Genomic DNA, 26,590 nt, shown 5'->3' on the forward strand with positions numbered 1-26,590 from the left:
CTAGAAATTCACCAGCCACCAGGGGCTTGCCCACGGGCCCCTATCCAGGGCCTGGCTCCAGAGCAGGGCCCCGGTAACACCTCAGGCTGCGTACACATTCTCTTTTTCTTTCTTCCCATGAAGGGTTTTAGAACCATTCTTTACCTGGCCCTTCGCCTACAACCAGTCTGCCTTGGGTGACCCTAACAGGGACAAACTATCCCCAACAGTATAGCTCATAGGATTCTTAGGGCACTTAAACTCCTCCACCACGATAAGGTGATGGTTCCAGGAGGAGGCGACTATTTTGAAGAACCTAAAATATAAAACATGTTTTGAGTTATTTCACACTTTTTGTTTATATCTATGTATGTGAGAAGCTGCAATGTAAATAGCCATGAAAATAAAAAAAAAACATTAAAAGACAAGGTTTGTCCAAACTTTTGACTGGTAGTGTATATCTTAAACTTTTTTATGTCAATCAGGTACAGTTGACATTTACGAGGAAATGAAAGTGAAACATTTACTCATTAGTTGAGCATGGAGACAGACTTGGCAGTAGCAGTGCTGCTGCCTCTTTAGAGCAAGTGGCTCTTCTTCTAAGGTGCAATGAAATTACTTTGTTACAATTTTGTTACTTAATAAATGAAACAGGCTTGAGTCTGTGGACCTCCCAGTTGTGAGTGTGCCTGCAGTTTAGCCGGGCAGCCAGTCAAAAGTGTTGACTGTCTCAAAATTGTTAAAGACCCAGCAAAGCCATGTGTTCAGCTTTAGCGAGGGCAATAAATTATAAAAAAAAATATTAGCTGGAACCGCATCAGGCAAGAGATAACAGCGAGCAGGATGGTAATATGACAAAACTTATTACACAACTTTATTCTTTTCAAGAATTGAACAACTGCTTAACTCACAAGTTTGAATGCACCGAACCTGCCGTAAAGATCCAGACTGCCTCGTTAAAACTTAAAATTACATCAAAAACCTCCAGCAACCTCATATTAGCACACTTCTGAAATGTCATGAGGGAATACTACAGCGTACAGGATCAAACCCCTCTTTAACTGTCAAGTACTGAAATTCCATTTTATCAGTTGTTATTAAATATGATCATTTTCTTCACTATCAATATGTATTTGCTTAAGTTTCAAAGCTTTTTTAGAACTTTCTCAATATGAGGAAGCAATAAATCATGGGACAAGAAATTCATTTAGATGAAGAGGATTTTTACGAGCTGCGAGATTCTGAGCTTTAAATGAAGATAGTTTGTACACAGTTGTGCACATTTTCTCCCTGAAAAAAAAGGAAATGTACATGATTGTCAACTTAATATGTAACATAGCAAAACATGGCTTACAAGGCATCTGGTCAGTGTTGATGTCTTACATCTGTTTGATTCATACACTAAACATAAAGTATTTTACAACTCAAAAAATCAATAAACGCAACACTTTTAGAGCAATATGCTTAAAAATATTTCACAAAAAGATGAGATTCCTTTCAAGTACAATCATGAATACTACAGTTAGTATTTCGGTGTGTGGTGAACAGACATCAATTCAATATTGTGATATTGTGTTCATTTGCGATACTGTGAGACACCTTGATATCCTTGACTGTGAATATTTGGCAAACGTAAGGCATCGACAGTGTGAACAGCATATTAACAACCCTCATTATCAGTGCAGTAACGGGAAAGACAGTTCAAAACAGTTAAATTTCTTAGTCACCTTGACAATGTGGGAATGATTCATATGGTTAAATCTGAAGACTTTGGAACAGCAGGAATTACTTCAGTCATTCACACAAACATGAAACAGAGAGAAAATTATTGGAGTGTCTTCATGTCTCCAGAGAAAATAGGTCATTGTCTTTGAATGCCCAAGCAGCTGCTACTGACTTACTGGTATAAAATAACTACAGCAAACATCAGTGCCTGAAGCAGCTGTCATGGCACCTCTGAATCAGTTAATCAGTTCAAAAGCTAAGTGTATAAAATGAGAGTTCTGACGGAGAGGTAAAGGCATTACAAGGTTTGTGTAAAGAAGAACAGGTTTGTAGAGGCGATACTGATCAGCTGAAGTCCCGGTTGGTGAGGATCATGGGGGCCACCAGAGTCCAGATGTACAGTGCCAAACACACCCAGCTGGAGGTAATCTTCACCCACACCGCTGGCCACTTGCTGGTTATGGTGTAATCTGCGTTGGGGCTGTAAGACGGAAAACACCACAACATTTTTATCAGGCGACATTCACTTCCTGGTCACTTCTAAATATGGGATTATCAAAAATGGTGCTAAAGAGGAATATGAACCAAAATGGAGGGAGTTAACATTTATGTGACACATTTCCGATTCTGGTAGGAAAGAAGGTTTGGTCTTTCATGAGATTTGTTGACAACGTGTAGAACATTTACAGAAAAAAAAGGCTGCGTTTGAATTTGTGTAAATTAAGGTCTGCTGTTACCTCCTGCCAATATCCAAGAAAAAAATACTGTATAGCAGTTCAAATGCTGCCTTATCAGATACTCTGACACATTTACCTCGGCATCAGCTACACTTGTGATTTGCTGGAACAACTACTTTAACACAGGTCGTCAATTTAAGATGGAGGCTTTCACAGTGATGCTGAAATAATCGGTCAGTGAGCACTGAGGATTAAATCTTTTGTTGGATGCAGCAGCATAATTTAACATCAGTCAGTGTTGGTGCTGCCATGCTTAATATGTTTAATATGGCTAAATTTACAGGAAGGCACGGCAATAAACTGACTACTGACCTTATCCTAAGTAAGACAATAGTTCCACAAAGGTGTTTGCATGGATCTCTTATGCAATATTCCATTCATATTGCTGTATGCATGTGTAATGAAAATATACAGTGTAATATGTCATCTGTTCTTCGTCACATATGGGTGTTTATCACAGGCCTGAATCGAGACACAGTCTGGACCACTTCTAGGGGTGTGAAACTATTTGCTTCAATAAAGAATCCACTGTCTTTCTCCTGCGACCTTCGATTCAAGATAGGCGCACCAGCTGCTGAAGGAAACATCTACTGTATGAGGGGATGGTTCCTGATGTTCACTGTGAATATGCGTCTCTCTACGTGTATTATTCTTGGCTCATTCTAAGACTCTACAGTGGTGGGAGACTTGGGCCCTTTCTGCAGAGAGCTTAAAATAAGAGTCTGAAGACAGATCATTTGAGCCATCTCTTTATTTCCAGATTTCCACCACACACGCTACACAGCAAAGTGAGATGAATGACCCAAGACCCACATTGCATCGCTAAGTTATATGCAAAGTTTTCTTATGGACTTTGACCTGAAAACATTTCGCTATGTTGTTGCTGTGGATATTTTGTGTGTTTTCTTGTGTATCATGCAGAAAACTAAACCAAGAGCCGAGTTACTAACACTCACTGGAAAATGGACAATGCTTTGTTTGTTTCACAACTTGTTTTGAAAACTCTAAAGAAAATGAAAAAAAATGTCTTAAATAGATGGGACCAAGATCAGAATACTGCATGAATATTGAGTAGATTATTGCTTACATCAATTAGGATCAAATTCAGTTTAAGGCTATTATAAAATGCTGTTTACATGGCAGCATGTTCTTCAGAGTATTGTCCTCAAATGGTTAACATCAGAGCATTGGTGTCTATGTAAACACAGCCAATGTGGTGAGCCCTGCAGCCCTGGTAGCAGACAGGGTGGAGGGGTATAAGTGCACACGGAGCATTAAATCCAGCCAAATCAATTCTGTTTTTGTTTAGGCATCAACCGAGGAGGAGGAAACCCCCAATTGTCCTTGGGATGCGAATGCCATTCGTGTGCTGGAGTACTGACCTATACCAGTTGGTGAGGGTCATCATGATGTAGAGTGAGGCCAGGAAGAGCATGAAGTGGAAGAAGGAGTAGCTGTACTGGACCATGTCCTGCTCATTATCCTGCACTCGCCTGGGCCCTGTTACCTCCTCTGAAGAGTCCAGGCTACTCCCGCCTTCAGCCAGGATGGCCGAGTCTTTGGAGGCCATGGTCAGTTTGTTCACCTGGCTGGTGCTGGATGAACGAATGCTGAGGGACAAATAGAGATAAATGAATACAGCAGGACAGGTATACTCTCATGTTATGTTATGATTAAGGCTACATTTAGTCACAATGTGATGACTGAAACAGCATTCTGCCTCTCGCAGGAGTACCGACATTCAACTGACCTTCCCACTGATGCATACGTGTTCATGGGAGGGAAAAGTGGTTTCATGCAAAAACATGTGCTTCTGTTCTGAGGGGAAATTTCCCCTGAAGTTCCTCCAGAAAGCATCAAGGATAAACAGTTCTTTCAGGTTCAGTGTTAAGTTAGACACAACAGAGATGTCCGTCATCTGACCTGTTATGAAAGCCTAACCACAAATTGATTAACGGTCCAAACTGCAACCTACATATTATGAAATGTACAGTATGCCTGATACATATCTTTATGTTAATTTATGCTTTATTCGGTAAATTAAAATTGTGAGAACTGTTTTGCCATCCGAAACACACCTGTAAGTGTATGAAATCTCACTATATATTCACATTTTTGTCACCAGAACAAAGCCAGTGAATATCTGAATGTGTCACTCCTCCTGGCTCACAGTTACCTGGGTTATACATGAATTATACTGCAGCTGTGTCTGTAGTTCTAACTAGGAGCAGTGAGTGAGAGGCTGCAGGAGGACACTGACTGATCGCTCCCCAGGAGGCCGGTCCTGCTGTCAGCTGTCAGCGCACTCTTTGGCCTTGCTGAGGCGAATCAAGTAACTCTTCATTAAGGACATGAACTCTGTCTCTCCTTACCTCTCTGACTCTCTCACATAAATAGCTGTGTGCTGTGCTAGTGCTTCTTTCATTTCCACCTCTCTGCCAAACCCGTTATATTTTCTGGGAAGGTGTCCTGAAACCAACCAAGCACTGCATCATTACTGAATATTGTCTCTACCTTCTTATTTACCTACAAAATGGCCCGTTTTCTTGAGTGACCATCTTACGACGTAGAAGTAGAGTGTTCTGGTAAAGTGAGGTTTGTGGCTTATGCCTGAGTTTACATGAGCTTTGCATATCATCCGTGGTGAGTAATATGATTAACTCTGGTGCTCAAGAGATCCGCTCAACAAATGAATTTGAACCTCCTAGGTCTTGGAGGATAAGACATCAACTAGTTTGTAACACTGATACCATAAAAATGAGAGAAAAAAGATGAACTAAATCCTTTCAGTTCAAATGATTGGGTTGTTTTATCAGTATGGTCTGTCTAAGGGCTTTTGTTCTCATGTGCGTCACAGGACCAGCACCTCCCAGCTCAGTTCAGCACTCTCCTCGGAGGCCTGCACACATCACATGCAAGCCTTCTTCACTCCAATAAGCAAATACAATATATGATGGACAAATCATGAAATCAACAATTACCGCGTTAATATGGAAGGGCTTTCTTTGGTCAGTGAAAATGTATCTGAGCAACAGTGATTCACTGCTGGTGGCCCAAACAATAATCAATTCAGAATTGTCAGATTCTGTGTATAATTGCCGGCTTGAGTGCAAAAACACCACCTGACGCAGGACCAACCTTCCTCCAGCTACTCTTGAAAACCTGGCAGTTAACAGTTGGTTTGTCAATAAAACCTTTCAACCCAGGAAATGTAATCTTACCTGGAGTAGATTATGCACAAGACAAAGATGGCGAGCCCTACGATGCTCTGTGCGTCCCACCACTGCAGATACGGTGATGTCAGGACAGGTTCCTCTGTGCCGATGATCACCACAGCTGTCTGGTTCTCAATCTCCAGAGGAGCCAATGTAGGAGCTGCAATATGCTGGAAAATACTCAGCAGGCTGGGGTTACATGTCTGATCTGTAAAAAAAAAAAAAAAAAAAAAATGCCACAAATATTAGAGAATACAAAATCTCATTTGCAGCTTTATTCTTAGATTTTACAACGTTTAAAAGTTGTTGCTTGGAAGCAAACGACACGAGATCTCTCAATTTTCAGACTGCACATTGAACTGATAAAGAAAAATCTAAGTACAACCAGAAAAAAACATAACACACACAGTTTCTTCAAAAAGGACACACGCAGTCTACAAGAACAAAGATGGAGCAGCTTCATTCCACTGATTCAGGAATCATGGCAATTTTTCAGCTCAGGCTGGATAAGAATGTCACTTGCACATGGTGACGGTTTGTGATATCAAAGTGTAAAAAGAATGAGCTGTTCAATACACAACCCCTTGTTTAATTTGATACACAAGCAATATTTTGGCTCCACAGACTGTGACTGAGAAGATTGTGCTTATCTGCTGAGTGTGCAGCATGCATGCACGCGCACACACACTCACATTCACTCACACACACACACACACACACACACACACACACACACACACACACACAGATGGCTTCAGCAGCTTGATCCTTGCTGAAAAACTACAGAGATGAGTATACGAACTCACGTAACAGCTACTGTGAATGACAGCAAAATGCAGTTGTGAGTTTGTAACTCATGCTGGAGATTTTTTTTCCTCATTACAATATATAAATCAAAAACAAAACAAACGGAACTCTTCCAACCTTAATGGAGTGCCTTACAAACTTAATCTCAACTGTAATCTGCCAAACAGATGTTTATTGTATAAGCAAAAGAATCAGTCTTGTCATTATATATCTATGTGATCTAGACCCCTTTGTTCTCTCTCTCTCTCGCTCTCTCTCCCTCCCTCCCTCTCTCTTCCTCTGTAATTCCCTTTCTCTGTGCTGCTAACCAGAGGGCAAACATAATAACCATAAAGAAGATTAATCTAATAAAATGCAAATGGCTTAAATTCAAGTAAATTCCATCCATCCATCCATCCATCCATCCATCCATCCATCCATTTTCTACCACTTATCCTGTTAAGGGTCGCAGGGGGGCTGGAGCCTATCCCAGCAGCCTTCAGATGAGAGGCAGGGTTCACCCTGGATGGGTCACCAGCTACAGTCACAGCGATGCTGATGGTCAGTTTAGGCCATGTTTACACATAGCCAGGTATTTACAAAAACGGATGTTTTCCCCCTCTACGTTTCCAAAAATATCATCGTTGACACCAGACCGTTTTCAAAATATCTCCATTTACATGAGCCCGCATAAATACGCTGTTAAGAGCTACTATGAGCATGCCAGACCTATAGGCAGCAGTGTAACAAGAAGCGTAAAGTCATGCTAGCCAATCAGAATCCTACAAAAAACGACAACAACAAATGACACGAGTTAGTTAGTTAGACGTTCTAAAGCCTAAACGTCCGTTGCCCCTGTTTACATGCCAACATGAAAACAGAGTTTTTCAAAATCTCCACTTTGGCCGGAGTTTTCAGAAATGATCGTTTTCTGTGACTTGAAGCTTCGTTTTCATGTAAACGAAAGGCCAAAACACTTGGAAGCGTCAACGTTTGTGCATCATGTAAACAGGGCCTAAGAGTATCAATCAGCCTCGTCCCCACTTGATGTCTTTGGACTGTGGGAGGAAGCCGGAGTACCAGAGAGAACCCACACAGGTACAGGGAGAACATGCAGACTCCATGCAGAAAGATCCTGTGCCAGGCCGGGGCTCGAACCCGGAACCTTCTTGCTGTGAGGCCACAGTGCTGACCACTGCACCATCGTGCTGCCCATTCAAGTAAATTCTAACTGAATATTTGATTTCTGTGGACAATTTAGTCCTCATTGTCTTATCTAAAACAAACTTTTTTTGGTTCCATCCATTGTCTTCAACTTATTCCTACATTAAGGGTCACGGGGGGGCTGGAGCCTATCCCAGCGTCAACGGGCAAGAGGAGGGGTTCACCCTGGACAGGTCGCCAGTCCATCGCAGGGTGAACATACAGAGACAAACAACCATTCACACCTACAGTCAATTTAGAGAATTCAATCAGCCTAGTCCCCAATTGCATATCTTTGGATGGTGGAAAGAAGCCAGAGTACCAGAGAGAACCTACACAGACACAGGGAGAACATGCAGACTCCACACAGAAAGACCCCATGCCCAAGCCAGGACTCGAACCCGGAACCTTCTTGCTGTGAGGCGACAGCGCTGACCACTGCACCACCGCGCAGTCTTCTTCAAACCCATCCATCTAAAAATTTTTAGAGTTATGAAATTGAACAGAGCCAACATTTTCGTGCGAATAATTTAATTATTCTATTCTATAAAGAAAAATTGTAACTAAAATTATCATCTATCAACAGGTGTTAGTTTGTAAGCAGCTAGCAAACAATGTTAGACAATGTTTACTGATGAGCTGTGACTGACACCACAGAATTATAGTGACTAGAGTCCAGATGGTGTTCCTCCACTCATGTCTCTCCAGGGCAGCGCTCCTGTTCCCTCAGAGTTGTTCCTGTGTTTGCAGTCATTTATATTCACACTACTGATGAAGTGAAGAGAATGTTAGTGGAGTTGACCACAACCTGCTAAATTACATGCACTAAAAGCTTCCAAGAGAGAACAAGAGTGAGTGTTCAAGCAAAACAAAAGCAGGAGAGGAATCCTGGCCAATATATATCATCACCGTCTTAAAGTAATTGCCTAAGTCATTTTTCTCATCAAAAATCAATTCAATCAAACAATCAGTTCAATTCAATTCATCCATTCTCGATGTTTTGTCTCCAGTTTTTTGTTTTCTGAAAAACTTGAGAAATTACTTATTATTTTAAGAAGGTGAAGATATGTGATTCTTAAAAGCACCCAGTGTGAATCTGGTAACCTTTCTTATTTGTTTAGGGGTACTGAGATGAAATTGGGTGCTTGAGCACTCCAGGAAAGTGTCTAATGTCAGGATTATTTCAACAACCTTCCAACAAGCTTACCTGGTTCATTGCTCATTGCAGACCAGGTCAGAAACATGGTGTACAGAGTGATGATGGAAGACTGCAGAAGACCAGACCGTGGCTGGGACTCCTGAGACACAGAGAGAGAGGCAGAATCTACTGATTTTCAACACACATGTTAAACTTGATTCCTACAGCAGGTGCAAACAATGCGATGCTTAAAGACCTGTAAAGAGCTCTAAAACATCACAACTTTACTTTTTCACACTTCAGGGGAGATGGAAAAACAATATGGAGGTGGAGGAAGAGGTAATTAGATTTTTTGGGGGGGAGGGGGTGATTTTATTTTAAAATGAAAGCCCAACCTGGTGCTTGAATTACAGATACTGAGACTGTGTATCTCCTAAGCTTTCATCCCATACCTGTACTTTATGCAACACAGAGACAACAGAGGCCACGATGCAGAACAGCATGTTGAAGCTGATGAAGAACTTGTTGATGGCGCATCCATCAGGCTTGGTATAGAAGATGTAGAGCAACACAACCACAATGAAAGACAGGATATAACTGATGACTGTGACCACCACCAAAGCTAAAAGAAAAGAAAAAAGAAAAGAACAGAAAAAATAATCACCAAATTTGAACATCTACTTTTCCTGAAATTGAACCTCAGCTTGAGTCACTGACCTGCATACCAGCCCTTGGAGTTGCCGCTCTCCATTTTGTCCAGCCAGGACTCGTTCCAGGAGTGGGCGAAGTCCACCAGCAGCACCAGCTGGATCAGAATGAAGAAGAAAGCTCCACCAGAGCCCACAATGAACCAAGCTGCAACAGCAGAGGCACACAGCTTACTGATTTACTCATCGTAACATCCCACACACTTTATTTTGGATGTGAGGTGACGTATATGGATCTTACTGTAGGTAAAAGGCTGGTCCGGAATGTAAAAGGCACCCACTATAATTGCCACCAAGGCAGCAAACTTAAAGAACCAAAATCTGGAAACAAACAATGAATGGCACATTCCATGCTTTAGTAAAAGAAATTTAAAAATGGTTGTCACAAACACAGTTTTGGTCATTTGCTACATTTTCTAATTGTGGTTGTAAAAAGAGTATACAGGGTGTAACAGATTTAAGAGATTGGTTGCCAAATATAGGTTTTTCTATGTGTAATTATGATAATTGACAAGGTTTCAAATAGGGTTGATGAATCAACGACCAACCACTGAGAATTTTATGTATCGTATCGCATTTTGATCGACCTGACACGTGGTGTGTCATCTTGTAGCAATGAAATAAATTTCAGTGAACAACACGGCAGCAACCAGCTGGGTCACACTTTACCTATCAGATTTCATGAAAATAGCTCATGTCAACGCTACAGTTCTGTCAACACCTGGCGGTGGTTAGTGGATCCTCCTCCACTGTCTCTCAGTCTCAGCATTCTGTCTCCTCACAGCAGCACAGAGGAGCTGCGATGCACAACCAGCAGAAACATGACCGAAGGTATCTACATATTGACTCAGACACAGGTTCCTTTTTTAAGAGGGCTGGCTCAGAGTTTAACCTCTGCTGCGATATCAGCAAGCCCTCATTCATTTATTTATAATGTTTAACAATCACAAAAACATTTAACAGCCTTTTTTAAACGGATTTTTGTCCTGAATGATCAGTTGAGTATTCCTCAGAGGTCCGTTGCTGGTTTCAGTATTCATTATCCAGAGTATTGGTATCTCCATGCCCTCATAGATACAAGTGGGTAGAAAATTAGAAACAATCAGGAAGTTTGACAAAACCCATGTCTTCAGAAGTAATCCCTGGTCTTTAGGGTAAACGCTGTCCGACTGTGTGTGTGCACCGTAGGAGGACTCAGTGACAGCAAAGAAAAGTCCTTCAAGCTGGTGTTTGTTTGGTTTGCAGTCAAACGTACTCATCGTTTAAAACCATCAATCTAACATTTTTAATGTTTGAAAAACTGTCTCGTTTTACAAAGTGATTTGCTGTGTGTCCGGTTACTTTCACTACGGAGGACAACTGAGGGTGAGCATCCTCTCCTGTAGCTTGGTTCTTGATACAGTGTAATGATATGATACATGGACATTCATCTAGAGAGGGTCGAGTTCAGCAAATATTGAAAATGTCTGTAGAGTCCTTAAAACAGATGTCTTATCTATTAAGCTCTTGGTTTTTGCTGATTTTAAAAAAAATTCTGTTGTACTTTTTGAACCAGTGGCTCATCAAATAATGATACTCCGAATCAAGAGAATAGTACTGCATTGTATGCATCATTCGGGAGGGACTCAGAGTAGAACTGCTGCTCCTCCACGTCGAGAGGAGCCAGTTGAGGTGGTTTGGGCATCTGGTGAGGATGCCTCCTGGGCGCCTCCCTCTGGAGGTTTTCCAGGCATGTCCAACTGTGAGGAGGCCTCGAGGCCGACCCAGGACACGGTGGAGGGATTATATCTCTCGGCTGGCCAGGGAATGCCTCGGGATCCTCCCGGAAGAGCTGGTTGAAGTGGCTGGGGAGAGGGCAGTCTGGGCTTCCTTGCTGAGACTGCTGCCCCCGCGACCCGGACCCACCGGATGAAGCGGAGGACGACGAAGACGAAGACGAAGTACTGCATTGTAGATTCATCATATATCACCATATTTATTTGAGTGGTGAGAAGGGGACGAAGGCCGTCTACTGAACAACGTATTAAAGACACAGCTGACCTTGTATTACAGTGTGGGGGGGTGATTATTTGAGGTCAAGATTGGATCCAGAAATTATTCATATATTTTTTTTCAAAAAATAATAACCTTCTTTCAGTAAAACTGATAAATGCTAAGGTCTGTGTAGCCCCCATACATGTGACATTTCAGTATGAATATGTATCTTGCATATGAGTATGAATCTGGGAGCAGGTGGCTTTTGAAACAAGAAGCCTGAGACAAGTAAAGACAGGGAAGACAGAACAAAGGCCTGACAATTGCACATTTCTGTTCTTACTGCGGCACTTACCCATTATGGATGGCAGCACGGTGGTCTCTGCTGTTTTTGATGTTAATCATAAGAATGGAAAAGCCAAGGAACCACATGCACATGCCGAAGCAGACGCGGTAAACTGCCTTGTATCCCACAAACATTTCACAGTTGAAATCCGCCTGGAGGCCAGGGATCGAAGAGCCTGCTCCATTTTCACAAAACCCAGGAATCTAGATCATATAAATAAATAGATAGATAGATAGATAGATAGATAGATAGATAGATAGATAGATAGATAGATAGATAGATAGATAGATAGATAGATAGATAGATAGATAGATAGATAGATAGATAGATATTGTTGGAAATTGTTATTTTCATATGCTACATCATTCTTAGAACTGTTAGAAATTGTTATGTTCATGTGCTACGTCATGCTTAGATAAGCTTAGCTGCTTGGACTGTACGAGCAAAGAAGGTTCAAGGTTCAGTAATAAAGTACAAAGTGTCGATGCTTTTTATCTCAAGCAGGAGTTGTCAACAGTCAAGGACAGTTCACATGAGGATGAGCCCATCGCAGAGAGGTACTATCAGTCTGCAGAGTGTGCAAAGAGGGAGTGACTTATAACTGTTGTGTACTCTTGAGCTTCGACAGATAAAGAAGCAGGTGTGGGGAAATGTGTGTGTGTGTGTGTGTGTGTGTGTGTGTGTGTGTGTGTTTGTGCCAGATAATTATGCTTCTCCACAGATCATCTCAGCAATGTTAGAGTATAAGGAGATGTCCAACCAATCAGAAGAGGGAACCGCCCTGTGATTCATCTTGCATTGTGGAAATAAATACTTTTGATTGTACTCATTGGTCTCCTGCCTGTTTGTGGTTCTCAGCTCCCACCATCAACAAACACGCCAGGCTAATGTAGAGCGAGGTCCTGTGGTCTAGCCTGACAATATACAAGTATACACACACATTTATGGGCATAGCTGCTCATTTGTAAATAAATTGTGTTTTGTTTTTAGATTCATGAGTATATGACAATGCAACAAAGCCTGTCAACTATTTGATTTGATTATTTTATTAAAATAACATAATTTTGCTTTGCTATAGAATTATTCAGACTACTATGGAGAAAGAGGAAATTTTTAACAGATGAATCTATTTCAACAAGGGAAAACAAACATCGTTTTAAACAATCTTTCTGGCCATTCAAGAGAATATTTCTAGGTTGAGAGTCACAGTCTAAGTTTCAGAGTTTAGGGGGTACACCTTCATGAAGGAATGGTCTTGTTTTTAAGGTGAGATGTCAGCTCTAGATGAGGTGCCCTGCAAGGTGAAAGAGTTTGAGAGCAGCAGGAGTCTGCGGCTGTAGAACTATCAGCCGGTGCACGCCTCCAAAAATGTAACACAACCAGGAGCCCAGAGATGGTCTCTGGCTGGAGTTCCCCATCTAATCAGACCTTTATGATCCATTAATTTCCAAGCATAACACAAATGGATGCTTGTGAAGATGTTTTAAACTGGGGCAAAGTGGTCATGCTCCTCATGTTAGTTCGCAGTTTATGCCAAAAAGACACATTACTAGATTTCTTAACCAAAAGTGACTTGCCTCAGAAACCCTGAGTGAACATGATGTGATGACTAATGCAAAATCACTTTCATTTTTTTAAAATAGAATAATAAACATCTAAATCTCAATTCAAGTTTCTAATAGTTGCTAAATAATACAAATATGAACAACTACAACATGGATTGATAACAGTTTAATTCATTCTTCTTGACACAGAATTAGGATGTTCCTTTGAACAATGCATGTTTATAACACGTATGCTGCATTTTCATGTTCCGTTTCGTACCCTTTTGAGCTGCTGGTCTACGCCTGGTGACAGCATGATGCAGGCAACGATGGTCCCCAACAGCAAGATGAAAGCGTAGATGATCCGGGTCACCGTGGAGTTTCTGCTGATGGGACAGCAGCTGCACATCAGACACGTAGCGCTGCTGCACAGGCATGGCATCTGGGAAAGACAAAAACGGACATGAACGGTAGAGTTGAGGGAGACAAACAGCCTTTTTCCTACAAGGCCAAGACATGCAAACATTTTTGAAGCAAAAGATGGTGGTTTTCCTCCTAAGACAAAGAACCAGTGCGTTCTCATCATGTATTAAGAGCAGTAAAAGAGACATTAGAGCGATAAAATGTCAGCCGCGTGTTGTATTACTAATAAGCTTGAGGTTAACTGGCTTTTCAGACTGTAAAAACATAATATCAGACATTGTGAAAGCATCATCTGAAAGTCACAGTCAGCTGAAAATAATTGATCTTCTGTTTGAATAAAAAGCTTGAGTGAATCTTCAAATTACATGCTCAAACTCAGCTCTTGAACCAATCTACCAATCTCGCTCAGTTAGTCAACACCACGGACTACAAAGCTGTTTTCTTTCACTGATAAAATGAGCTTAGTTTTAGATTACATCACATCACATTAATGCAATCAATAAATCAGCCAGTGTTCATGTATGAGACTGATGTATTAGTTTCACAGTGCACACTATTGTGCAATTATTACCTGTTACAATGGCAGAGGTTTTGGTTTTTGTTTTGGTTGAATTCTAGTTTTGGTGTATTAAAAAAGTAAAAGCATTAAATTATCTCAGTCCCTGCATGCCATCTGACTTGTACTGCTTTTGGTTTCACTTTCCTGCAAAAAACAAAACGTGACACTACAGACTCGCGATGAAAATGATTCCTATTTTCCAGCATAAAAATGCATCATGGAAATGAATGACAAAACCGTCTACTATATCCAAAAAAAAAAAAAAGTGTCTCTATACCACTAAATTCCTCTGGAAGTTCTGGTGGTGGCAGTATTTTATAAATTAATTTTGAAACTTTATCACCTATTTTACACTCTTTAAAATGCTGTAGAATCCTGATATTTCTACACTGGCTTGAATCCCTCTGAGATCTTTTAGTAGCTGCAACACAACAATGAAACACAACACCGACATCCTGTACCGGTCCCCTGCACGGGAAGTATTCTGTCTAAAACCAGTGGTGTACTGCGTTGCTGTGGTAACATGTCAAATGTGTCTGTGCAGCCAGGAGATGTTGATTTTTCTACCAATGTAGAAGCTTGCTTTTTTTCTTTATTTGGTTATGCAGTTCCTTTATTATGGTTATGTATTCTTTTCTTTTTATTACATGTGAGTTTCCAAGTAATGAGCTACTGGTTATGTATCATACCTATGAACTGTGTAGTTCATAAGAAATATATAACCTGCTTTCGCTATTTTAGACCTGTTAGTTTCTGTGCTTCTCCATAAAAGGTCAGGAAGGATGTTCATATGCTGACTTTATAAACATATGTGGAAGGACCAACCACAGGTGTCCACATGTGTACTATATGGTCTGGTTGTAAAAGTCTAAAAAACTTATTTTGTGGCTTCTGGGCGACAGATTGAAGATTGTCTCTGCTGGTTCTAGAGACTGGAACCATTTGGCTCCAACCTGATTTGCCACCTCACAAATGGCCAGGAACTCTTTTCAACTTCTGTTCATAACCTGTGTTTGACCCCAATCTGCATGCCCCCTCCCCAGTGAATGTGAAGAGATGTATAAATACCTGACAGTTTCTCAGAACAACAGAGAACTTCTGATGCTCCATGAGTGTGTTGTAACTTCTCTCTCATGCATGAGTTAACTAGAATATAAGCTTTGGTATTTGAGTTTCTAAGCCTCCTTTCTGGTCACTGCTCCACTGAACAATCACCTCAATCCGGGACACACCACCACACCAACAACTTGAGCTAATATGAGCGTTATTCATGACTGTAATGTGATTTGTATGAATTTAACATGCCTGTTTATTGAATTTCCTTGCTCCCTTCTCAAAGGAAAATCTCTTTAAATATATCCAGTGAAATTTTTATTTACAGGACATGGACACTGGTATATTAGGGTGAAGCCACTGTGATTTGCCAGTCTATTAATAGTGTTAAATGTGAAACTATACTGCAAGTTGCACATTGATTTCTCATTCGACCAGATCGGATTTCCGACTTAAATCTTACATGCTGTTCTGCTCAACGTGACCATGTTCTCAAAACCTTTACCTTCCACCACCCCTCTCCTACCATCTTTACACTATCATTTCATAACCACTGGACCACTATCACCTGCCCAGGGGTCCAGTGTGCGGGCTAGCATTAGCCAGCTAACCACTTGGTTATGGTAATCCAAACATCCTCCCTTGATGCAACTTGCAAATACAGTTTAATGAATCTACCAGAGGTGTTACACAACAGAATATCTCTGACTGACTGAGACTTTCACACAACACTATAACTGATGCCAAACAAACCAATCAGGTGTTAGCATGGGACTTAACCAATCAGGAGTTAGCATAAAACTTATTTGGTAGAGGCACATTTTTTTGGAGAATAACTGTAAACGAAATAAAATCCGTGATATTTGAGGTGAAGGGAGCATTTGTAATATAAGTGTGGCAGCCTCTTGTGCCTTTTACTTCTTGCATTTGCAAGCGTCTTATCTGCTGAGAGTTACAAGAGGAACACGATAGCTGTCAGGAACAAGGAGCTACACATAGCTTTAGGGTGTTGTTTCCGGTCTGCAAAACAAAATTCAATAATATTTTAGATAAAATGTATGTGTGACAACATTGTTATTGTTTGTGGTGTCACAAATAGGTTAGATACATATCAGGGTCTTTAAGATAAGTTTAATCAAGCAGAATATGCAAGGTTTTTTTTTGCTTGGATTTAGTGACAGAAGACAAATTTGTTTGTTTTTATTTTTATTTTTTTTACAGTTTATCCCCATTATGTGCCATGTTACCAACATTCTGTTACACAGATGTCACACAGTTGTACAAAGAACAAGAACAGTTTGTGTATCTGTGGTGACTAGTGATTCCTCTACAAATGTAAGGGGTTTTCATTGTCCAGGCTCCACTTCTTCATGAGGTTGTAGGAAAACCACCAAAGTCATTATCCTGTTGATCCCCTGACAGACAGACGGAGACACACAACTTCCTTGCTGCAGGTAAAAATAGAACTTCCTCAAACAGTAAGCCACTTGAGTTTTCCGCAAACTCAAAGAGTGAGACAGAATGTATTTTGGTGGCTTTTTTAGGGCTCTTTTTCAGACAGCAGTATGTGTGAAACCAGTGTGCGTTCATGGGCATTATGCAACATCAGCGGAACAACGACAGCACAGTGTATGCCTTTTTACGCAGCCCTGGAGTGGCCATGGATTTTTAGAAATACATATTTTAACACAGGAGATAGAACTTGTTCCCTCAATTTAGTTATTCTAAATTTCTGATCATCTTACAAATTAATTAAGGGGGAGAACATATCGGATCTCATGACCATAAAAGAACTAAACTGAGGGAACATTATATCTTGTGGCCTTATTTTCTCTCCATGCCCGCAATAACAAAAATAAATTACTTAACCTCTATACCCACTCCAGGGCTCGCCTTTAGACAACCGCTGACTGGCGAGACGGAATATCAAGCAGGATCAACAGAAACCACTTGATAGTGGGATCATTGCTGGTTTTGGTCATCAGAGATTTGATGGTGTCAACTCACGAGGAAGACAGGAAGGACAGGAAGACCTAGACTGTCTCCTGCTACCATCGATTTCACCTGCACAGTTAGCCAGCAGTGACCAACCTGTCGTAGCTCTTCATTTCCACTCCTTCTCCGTGATGAGGACAGGACACCAGGTTTTTAATAAGGGAACAACCTGAGCGGGTTTTTGAAAAGCCTTTGACATGTAACCCGTGGTTACAAGAATGAACTGTGGTTATCATGGCACGTTCACAACAACACACACAGGTGCACAGCAAATTCTGTAGTGTTAAAATTCCAGTGTTAGGCCAGTTCAGAGTAAAGTGTTGAGGTCTTGGTGTTGGTTTTAACATCTCTAGCTCTATGCTGGTGTGAAACCATACTGCTGCAGGCATAACTTTTCAGTGTTGACAGCAAGTAACACCAGGCAGTGTTACTTGCAACATCCGGCATTTGAGCATGTGCGTTAGTCGAGACATTGAAGAGGCGCCATTTTCATTTGCTCGCTTCAAGTATGAACAGCGAAGATTGGTAAGTACAATTTTGGTTATTCTCCTCATTTTTTAACAATTTAGTTATAGTTTTGCACAATTTTCTTATTTTGTTTTAAATTTTGGCAACGTAGTCACACTTAGAGTGTTTTTTTGGCAGCTTTCCTAGTCATAGAATCTCCTCGTGTTTTGACGTGTTTCTCTTTGGGCAGCAGCCTACCTAAACACGAGAATTTAGACTCTTCTTCTCGGCCATCTGGTAAGTGGGGATTGTCAGAACTTTTACAAAGTGTTTGTGAATGTGTACAGTGTCTTATTTCTTAGGAAACATCGTTGTTTAAGGTTATTATGACCTGCGAACGTTTGCATGTGTGCATTCAGGGGCGTAGCTCTCAGCCTTCTTTATTTTATCAACAAATTCCATTTTATATGAAGCTCATTCTCTCAGTGTTGAAATCTAAACTAAATTCTGTAAAAAATTATCGTTATAATTGGCGCAGGAGAAACGTAACATGTCCAGACGTGTCTGTTGCTTAGCGTATTTTTTTCTGTGTACCTGTCGTGTGTGTCTGCACAACTCGTGGATTAGATGTCCGTTTTCAAACTGGAAAAGGGAATTATATGGCAAAAGAGCTATACTTTGTTTATGTGGAGTAAATGTTTCATTATTTAAGCTGTTCAAAGACAAATGTTTACATGAAAGGGTGGGATGTCTCCATAATAACCTGCCGCTGTTACCTATTTTTTCAGAGACATGCTGTAGATGACTCTATGATCGTTAAGGTGTAGTATCAAAGCCGCAAGAAATACATCAAGTTGCAAGCTGCCGACTTTGAAGAATTCACTGCTGAGGGTAAGTTTTGCATCTGGCATATGACTCTACAGAAATTCAGACTAAGTAGAGGTCATTATATTGTAAGGTTTTCACTAACTCCTCTGCCATGTTGTTGTTTAACCTCATTAGAGAAGTTTTCTATCCCTGTGGGAAGCATCACTGTGGAAGATGACACTGGTACCGAGGTGGATGAAACTGTCTTTGCTGAATTAGCTGCTGTGGAGGGGATGTGTTTCATCATCAAAAACAGTCATGATGATGGTAAATGCAAAAAATGTCATTTCTTGAATTTTCAGCAGTGCTCATATTAAAACATTAATTTCTTTTATCCTGTATAAAATATCAACAAAAGTAAATGTAAAATACCCTTTGGTTTTACTGACGGGTAATAATTGATCACTTAAAAAACACAGCAGTAAGCCTCCACAACAACGAATGAGCAAATATTTTTGACATATAATTACACTTATTAGTCAATACGCATGGTTTTAACTCTCAAGTCGCTGGATTCTTACTTTATAGAGTAATAGCCATAATATCTAGAATTGATTTCGATGCAGTTTCTGTATTGATGAATTGATGAATCCTTTGTTCAGTGTAGCCTTTAGTTTAATACTTGCATAACCTCAAATATTTCCAGGAATTTTACATTTTCAATAATTAGTTGTCATGGTTAAATTTTGAGTTTGATTAATTTAGCTAAAATCATTATGACACAAAATGACATGTTGCTTGTTGCTGGGAAAACAGTGGCTCCTGCATCAAGAACTGCAACATGACTAATTTATTGTTGTGGAATGAAGGCTGTTCAATGAAAATGCACAACATGAGGTGCATGTATAGGAGGATAAGCCACTGTTTTGTTTTCAAGGATTAATTTCACATAAAAAAGGCTGTTAAAAAAGGACATGGGTATATAACTGTGAATGATCCCAGATTGCCACTAGCTACTTGCAAAGCATTCTGGTTTTACCTTGCACAAACTGGGAACAGTATTTTTCCTCCCTTTTGATGTAGAATTAGATGTAGAACATCTTATTGGAGTTTTTATCAGTCAGTCCTCAATTGAGAACAAAAGAAGCTTGAGATATTTACTTAATGTCATTACCTTTGATGTTGCATGAAGTGTTAAAATCAGAAGATAGCAGTGACTGTGGGTTACAAGAGCGATATCATTGGTTCTGATTAAACTCTGGACTTGGGTTCTTTGATTCTTTCAGAGTGGGACAGTGATATGGCGTCTTTCCTCCTGCTGCTGCATATCCTACCACCTCAGCCTACTAAAAAAAAACCACAGAAGATCAGCGCAGCTCAGGCAATGGATCACCTTGTTGTCTTTCACAAGGTATGCACTTGACTTTAGTATGTTAAGTGGAAAAGTTGCAGTACAAAATTGAATAAAATGTATGTATTATGCCAGTCTTGCAGGAGCCTAGACGAACACCTGAAGACCCTCGAGGGACACCGGCAACCTCACCTTCTTGCTTGTGGAACCAGCAAACAGGCCATCAGCACATACTACATTACGATGGACAAGAAACTCATCCCCTGCCAGGGAACCACATCATTGGCAGCATTGGATGAACTCTTTAAAATTCACTTCGTACTGAGCATAAGCTATGATGACGCACTCAGAACACATTCACACATTCCTCCAGACAACAGTCTATGGTATAGATGTTGAAACAACTAAAGAAAGCCCAAAGGTGAAGGAATTGAGAGCCAGGTTCAAGAACAGGAGTTAAGTGCCATGTCCTCAAATCCTGTCTGTTTATTTGTACACAGTGTGCATCATGGCACAATGTACCTGATACAATTAAGCAGCACCCTTTTCTAAAGTTTTTCTTTGTGCTCTGTCTATAATATGTTTGTTGGCACAACAAAAATAGCAGAAGAGCAAAGTTAAGGAAAAGATGCCATCATTTCAAGTTCATTAACAATGTTCAGGTGCTACATTTGTAGGTCTTTACATGATGTACCTGGTGCATTAGTTCAGCACCTTAAATTTTTTCATGGGTTATATCCTGGAAAAAAATGTTGTTCTTCTTTGTGCTCAAGATGATTGTTCATGAGAGTTTAAAAGTTTTGCAGGTTTTAGAAAGCACTTAAATGGTTTTCATTGTACTGATAACACTGGCACAGGCAATGTTATTGATACGGAACCATCCCATCAGTCAGATTTGGCTGAACAAGACTCACAAAGAGATGGGTCTGACATGGACTTGGATGACTTAAATCAGCCTTCAACATCTCATATGTCAAAAGACCAGGCAAAAGATACGTGTGCTTCCATTATAGCAAAGTTACAAGGCAGTGGTGTAGCGAACAATGTTGTGTTGTCTGTTGTTGAAAGCATGGAGGAGTATGTGAATGAGGTTCATGCAGATCTGAAAAAACAAGTGTTAAATGTAGTGCCTGCTGATAATCCCAGTAGAAGTGCAGTGATAGAAGTCTTCAGCAATACTTCAAATCCCTTTAGTGATTTAAATACAAACACCAAATGGACAAAGTATTTTTGTAAGAAATGGGGTGTTGTTGAACCGGTTGAAATTATTTTAGGAGTGAGATATGACACAAAGAGAAATAAAGTCAGTGGAGTGTATGAGCAGGTACCAGTAAATGACACTTTCATCTATATACCCTTGTTGAAGACACTAGAATTCATTTTTAAGAATGAAGAAGTGTGTTGTCAAATTAAGAAGTCTGTTGTTCTTAGCAACTTGTACCAAGACTTTTGTGATGGAAAATATTACAGAAATCACCCGTTCTTTTCAGAATCTGAAAATTCATTGCAAATTCAAGTTTATTATGATGACTTTGAAACATCAAATCCCCTCGGGTCAAAACAAGGCATACATAAGCTTGGATGTTTATATTTTACACTTCGAAACTTGCCACCACGTCTAAACTCATCCTTGATGAATATTCATCTCATTTCTTTGTTTCACTCCCAAGATGCAAAAAAATACGGCATTGATCAAATACTAGCTCCTTTTGTAGAGGACATAAAAATACTAGAGCAGAGTGGAATGAAAGTGTCATTTACTGAGCAACCCCTCTATGGAACCATTGCACAAGTAACAGGTGCCAATTTAGGTTTGAACTCAATACTTGGTTTTGTTGAGTCCTTCTCTGCAAATCACTACTGCAGAATGTGTCTTATTGACAAAGCAACTGCTCAGTCAGTGTTTAGTGAAAGTGATCTACGTGTGATGTTGCGCACCAAATTAACCAATGAGCAACATTACAGTTATCTTGTTGAAAATCCAAGGGAAAATTCTTATTTTGGCCTCAAACGCAACAGTATACTCAATTCCCTGTCATACTTTAATGTGTCTGACAACTTTGTTTTTGATATCATGCATGATATTTTGGAAAGTGTAGCACAGTATGAAATTAAGCTGTTGTTTGAATATATGAGCCACAGCTTTATTTCAAATGAAAGCATACTCCAAAGAGTATATGCATTTAATTATGGATTTATGGATAAAAAGAACCGGCCAACACACATAAACATGCTTTGTACTGGAAGTGGTTTGGGACTTAATGCAAGTCAAACATTGTGCCTGATTCGCAATCTCCCTTTAATCTTTGGTGATGTTGTCCCAGAAGGTGACAGACACTGGCAGCTGTTATTACTTTTGCTGCATATTGTCAATATTGTATTTTTCCCCTTGTATTACAGAGGGCATGACTGTATTTTTAAAACATCTCATTCAAGAACATCACAAGTTATTTACAGATCTATATCCCCAAAAGAATTTCATACCAAAACACCACTTCATGATCCACTACCCTGAGCGCATACGCCAAATTGGGCCTTTGGTACATGTTTGGAGTATGCGCTATGAGGCAAAACACAAGTTCTTTAAGTCCAACATTAAAAACTTCAAAAACATAACAAAATCCCTTGCGAAAAAACACCAAATTGCTGTTGCCTATCATTGGGAGTCATTGTCTGCCAAAGGTATTAAGTGTGGGCCTGTAAAATCTAAAGTTCTGTCTGATGTTGAAAATGGGGACTTGATATCAGAGCATTTTCAAATTGATATGTCCAGTGAAATAAGTGTCACACCTTGGGCTGAACATAATGGTATTGAATTTCAAACTGGTCTTGTTGTTTGCACTGATTTTGTTAATGAGATGCCTGTTTTCAATAAGATTGTGTGCATCTTTTTGAAAAAGTGAAGTTTATTTTGTTGTATCAGAAATGGATACCACATTTGTAGAGCATTTTCATGCTTTCCACATTGTTGAAAAACGTGCATAATTTTTCAGTTGTCAAACCTAATGACTTGAGATATTTCAAGCCTTTTGATCTCCAAATGTCTTATGGTGATGACTCATTTTTCTATGTTGTGCCGGACACGTGCATTGTATAAGGCATACAGCAGTTATGGGCTGCCTTTTGTTTAGAAAGTCTCTAATAGACAAGGTCATTGTACAGGTTTTTTTTTAGTTACCCTATTCCTTGTCCATTTTATTTTATGGACTTGTTGAGAACAAAATAAATGTTTTCAGTATCAATTCAGTCTGTTTTGGGGTGATTATTACACATGAGAGCGTTAACGCTAGAAGATTGCACACTTAAACTCCAACTGTGTTAATTCCTGGTGACAAACTACGATTGCAAATTTCAGCTTAAATTGAAGGACATCGACAAATGTTAACACTAGTTAAGTGTAATTTTCTTACTCAGATAGTGTTGGAATTCTGGAACAATGTACACCAACTTAGTGTTCTTTAAACCTGTTTTGGTGTGATTATTTTACACTTTGAGAGTTTATTGGGTGACACTGTCATAGTGTTAAAATTTTAACTCTTTGAAAAGTGTTAAATTAACACTTTTCCAGTGGTTCCCATATAAACCCCAAAGAAGTGTTCATTTGAACTCTGATGGAGTTGAATTTGCGATTTCAAATTTGCAAATTTGCGACCTTAGGGTCGATTCTGCTTCTTCACATGTGAAGGAGCAGAATCGACCCTTAGGTTGCACTGACTCTGATGCTGTTGGGATCAGGCCCACAGACGACTGAGGACCATGGTGGTGAGAGGTTTAGCCGAATCTCTTCTGAGAAGGCGATTACTGGCCTACATTCAGGCAGCTTCCCATGATGAAAAAACAGGCAGAGGTCACTGACCTACTTACACAACCTTGGTATTCATTTACAATAAGCCGCTATTTGATAAGTGTCTCTTCTCTGAGTGAGAGGACTCAAGAGATATGGAGGCACGAAAGACTGTCAACAAGTTAATACCCCAGGCCGCCAGCCAGACAGGGTCAGCTTAGTGCAACCACAGACAAGGCCGTGCTAATGTGTGCCAGATAACATGACGCCGGCACATGACCAACCACCCTGTGCTGCTCCGTCCTGACCCGAATCAAAATTACACTCATGGAAATGAGTTTATCAGTGGAAAATGGATAAAGCATGGTCTTCACTCAGTTTGAGCCATGCAGGCCTTTGACACTCTTACAGATGAGTAGATGTTAGACAGTGCTAAAACTAACCAGAGCTATTTACTGTTAACAACTGTTGGATCTGTTCTCGCATATATTTGTCAAACAATTGTATGCTAATTACAGATTAAGGAACTGTGTTCTCACTCTGTCAGTTTTACAATAAAGTCTATACCTGTATTATTGTTTTTTTTAAATTTCAATCATTTATATAAATGTTTAAGGTTAATAAAATGGAAAAAAACAAAAAAAACATTTGTCCTGTTCCAGTCATTTATCTCAAATGTGTACTGGTTTATAGACAGTATTCCAGATTATTAATCCTGTTGTGGTTTTCCAACATGGTAACAAAACAGAGTTAATCTAATTAATCACGTGTGAGCAGTTGACCGACAGGGTTGAGATTAACCCTTTGCTACTCGGTGGGGTTCAGTGTTGTAGTTCAAACAAACTCCATGAATATCTGGATTACTGTATCACTTTCGATGTGGCTGACTGTCAGCGTCAGTGTATTCATGCATTTACATAAACGAATCAACAAAAGTCACATAAAATAAACTGTCTGCGACGTCTGTAACGCAACTTTCAGGAATATTTGATCCACTGGGGGAGTAAGTAATAAAAACACAAAACAGCAGTCCAAACTTCAATGCAGACAGTTTATGCGTGACGTGAATAAAGTTTTTGAACAGACTTTTCAAAGACTGTCGTCTTCTTTGGACAAAACGTCGAGCTGAGGACGGGTGAATGGGATCAGAAACTATTCGATGACACAAAAGTAACCGAAATAAGTGCTTTATTCACCAAGAAAGCCGAGCAGCGAGTTCCAGTGTTGCATGTTCAGAGGCAGGTGGACAATTATATCCTGACATTTCGATAGCTCGGTTAATTTATTTTATAGCGACATCACCCGTTGCTTTACACTTCCTTGGCATTTCTCATATTAAATTATAAACAATATATATCAGAACTCACCCAGCTAGCGAGGGAAAAAGCCCCCAGAACAGCTCCCATGACTGTCTGGTATCAGGAGCGGACAGTCGGTAAAGCTGTGCTCTTCCTTGCGTTACTTTTCCTCCGACCTTCCAGGATGGATTTAATACAATAAAATAACAAACTCTAAGGTCCTTGCCGTGAGGCTGCTGCACAAGTTCCGACATAAACGATGAAAACTGCTAGATGTGACCCTCCGCTCAGGGAGTCAGTGTCATACTAAGAGGAGGAAGGAGTACCGATGTGTGACGATAGGTGGCGACAATGCTCCATCTGGTTGCTCCTCGCTATTATTACATCATGAAGAACAGGGCAGGGGTTTGACCTGGAAGCTTTCTGCCATTGTTCTAACAGAAAGCCTTTGTGAAAGGTTCTATTTTGAACTGACCCAGTACATGTTCCTAAACCTCTTTCTCTGACAAACAGAGTCAAACTGGGTTTTCTGACAATAACGCCTGGAATGTTCGAAAGAATGATGTGCAGGAGTGACTGGAAGATATGACGGTTCTGAAAAAGTAAGAAAACATCACATCTGTATTGTTGAAATAAAACACACTGCTGAGGGTCTTACCAGATAGAATAGCAACATAATTAACTTGGGCAGTCCCTTCTTACTGTTGTCACGGTTTCCTGTCAGCGGATGATGTAGTATCATAATGACGTGGACCTCAAAGTCTTGACTCTGAAGGTGAAGTGAAACTGATGAGCAGAGGCAGCAGTACAGTTTAGACAGGCAAACTAAGGCTAACAGGAACAGTATTTAAATTTTCACGTAGTTTGTTTCCTGTCTTGACATACATTTTTAAAGAGCCCAACACATACATACATACATACATACTCAAATACAACATTGTGGCAATGATGATAACCTTTCATTAATTGGGCAGAGGAGATGAAGAGCTGAACGTTTTTAATGAAAACGTCAAGGAGAGAGTTGTATACATGCAACATGGGACTGCAGCATCACATAAGAAACATGCAGATGTTTCATCGGAGCAGAAAATGTTACAGTTTCAGCTTTTCAAATAACTTGATATTGAGACCTGAAGTTGTGTGTAAATACTTTGATGTGAAGAGGAGCATGATTATTTAAGAAAAAACACAAATATGGGTGCTAATGAAAGGAAAAAGGTAGCGCATATCAATTCCCATACTTGATCAATAAATGCAAAAAAAAAAAAGTGTGGCAAGCTGAGAGCTGTGGTGAGAAAAAAAGAAGGAGTTAATGCTTACTGTCTCGCCATGTCTCTTGTTATTGTATCCGCAGATGTGTTTGTATATGTTCGGCTGAGTGAGGAGTTTCTGTTTACATACTCTCTGCTAAATCATGCCAAAAGCTATTCTTAGTGCCATGTGGTTACACTGGTGGTCTGTCTGTGCTCACCAGATGTGGAGACATTGACTCAGAAGGGAAAGACACCTGTGATGCTGA

At 40.1% G+C, this 26,590-nt stretch overlaps 1 protein-coding gene and 1 long non-coding RNA gene across 2 annotated transcripts; one reads left to right on the top strand and one right to left on the bottom strand.

Annotated features, from left to right (window-relative positions):
* Positions 1-401: 401 nt before the first annotated feature.
* serinc3 (serine incorporator 3) lies at positions 402-25,379 on the bottom strand. Its single transcript, XM_086198359.1, has 10 exons — positions 25,141-25,379; positions 13,635-13,796; positions 11,820-12,013; positions 9,732-9,811; positions 9,501-9,638; positions 9,236-9,405; positions 8,853-8,943; positions 5,663-5,864; positions 3,824-4,051; positions 402-2,185 (listed from the first exon to the last, which is right to left on the bottom strand). The coding sequence occupies exons 1-10, from the start codon at positions 25,177-25,179 to the stop codon at positions 2,050-2,052; spliced, it is 1,440 nt and encodes a 479-aa protein (XP_086054485.1). The 5' UTR covers positions 25,180-25,379; the 3' UTR covers positions 402-2,049.
* LOC147267494 (uncharacterized) lies at positions 18,833-20,663 on the top strand. Its single transcript, XR_015112253.1, has 3 exons — positions 18,833-18,965; positions 19,925-20,049; positions 20,125-20,663. It is a non-coding gene; the product is annotated as an uncharacterized LOC147267494 (long non-coding RNA).
* Positions 25,380-26,590: the final 1,211 nt, after the last annotated feature.

This window comes from Aulostomus chinensis, chromosome 3 (assembly GCF_037954235.1).
Source record: "Aulostomus chinensis isolate RoL2024-O1b breed Wild chromosome 3, RoL_Achi_v1.0, whole genome shotgun sequence".
Classification (NCBI taxonomy): domain Eukaryota; kingdom Metazoa; phylum Chordata; class Actinopteri; order Syngnathiformes; family Aulostomidae; genus Aulostomus; species Aulostomus chinensis.

What these genes read in the sequence shown, in the direction of transcription:
- serinc3 (XM_086198359.1), bottom strand. Translation starts at nt 25,179, where the DNA reads ATGGGAGCTGTTCTGGGGGCTTTTTCCCTCGCTAGCTGG. An exon ending in TAGACCAGCAGCTCAAAAGG is followed by an intron (nt 12,014 to 13,634) that starts GTACGAAACGGA and finishes TATATGATCTAG; the next exon opens with ATTCCTGGGTTTTGTGAAAA. An exon ending in TTGTGCATAATCTACTCCAG is followed by an intron (nt 4,052 to 5,662) that starts GTAAGATTACAT and finishes TTTGTCCCTCAG; the next exon opens with CATTCGTTCATCCAGCACCA.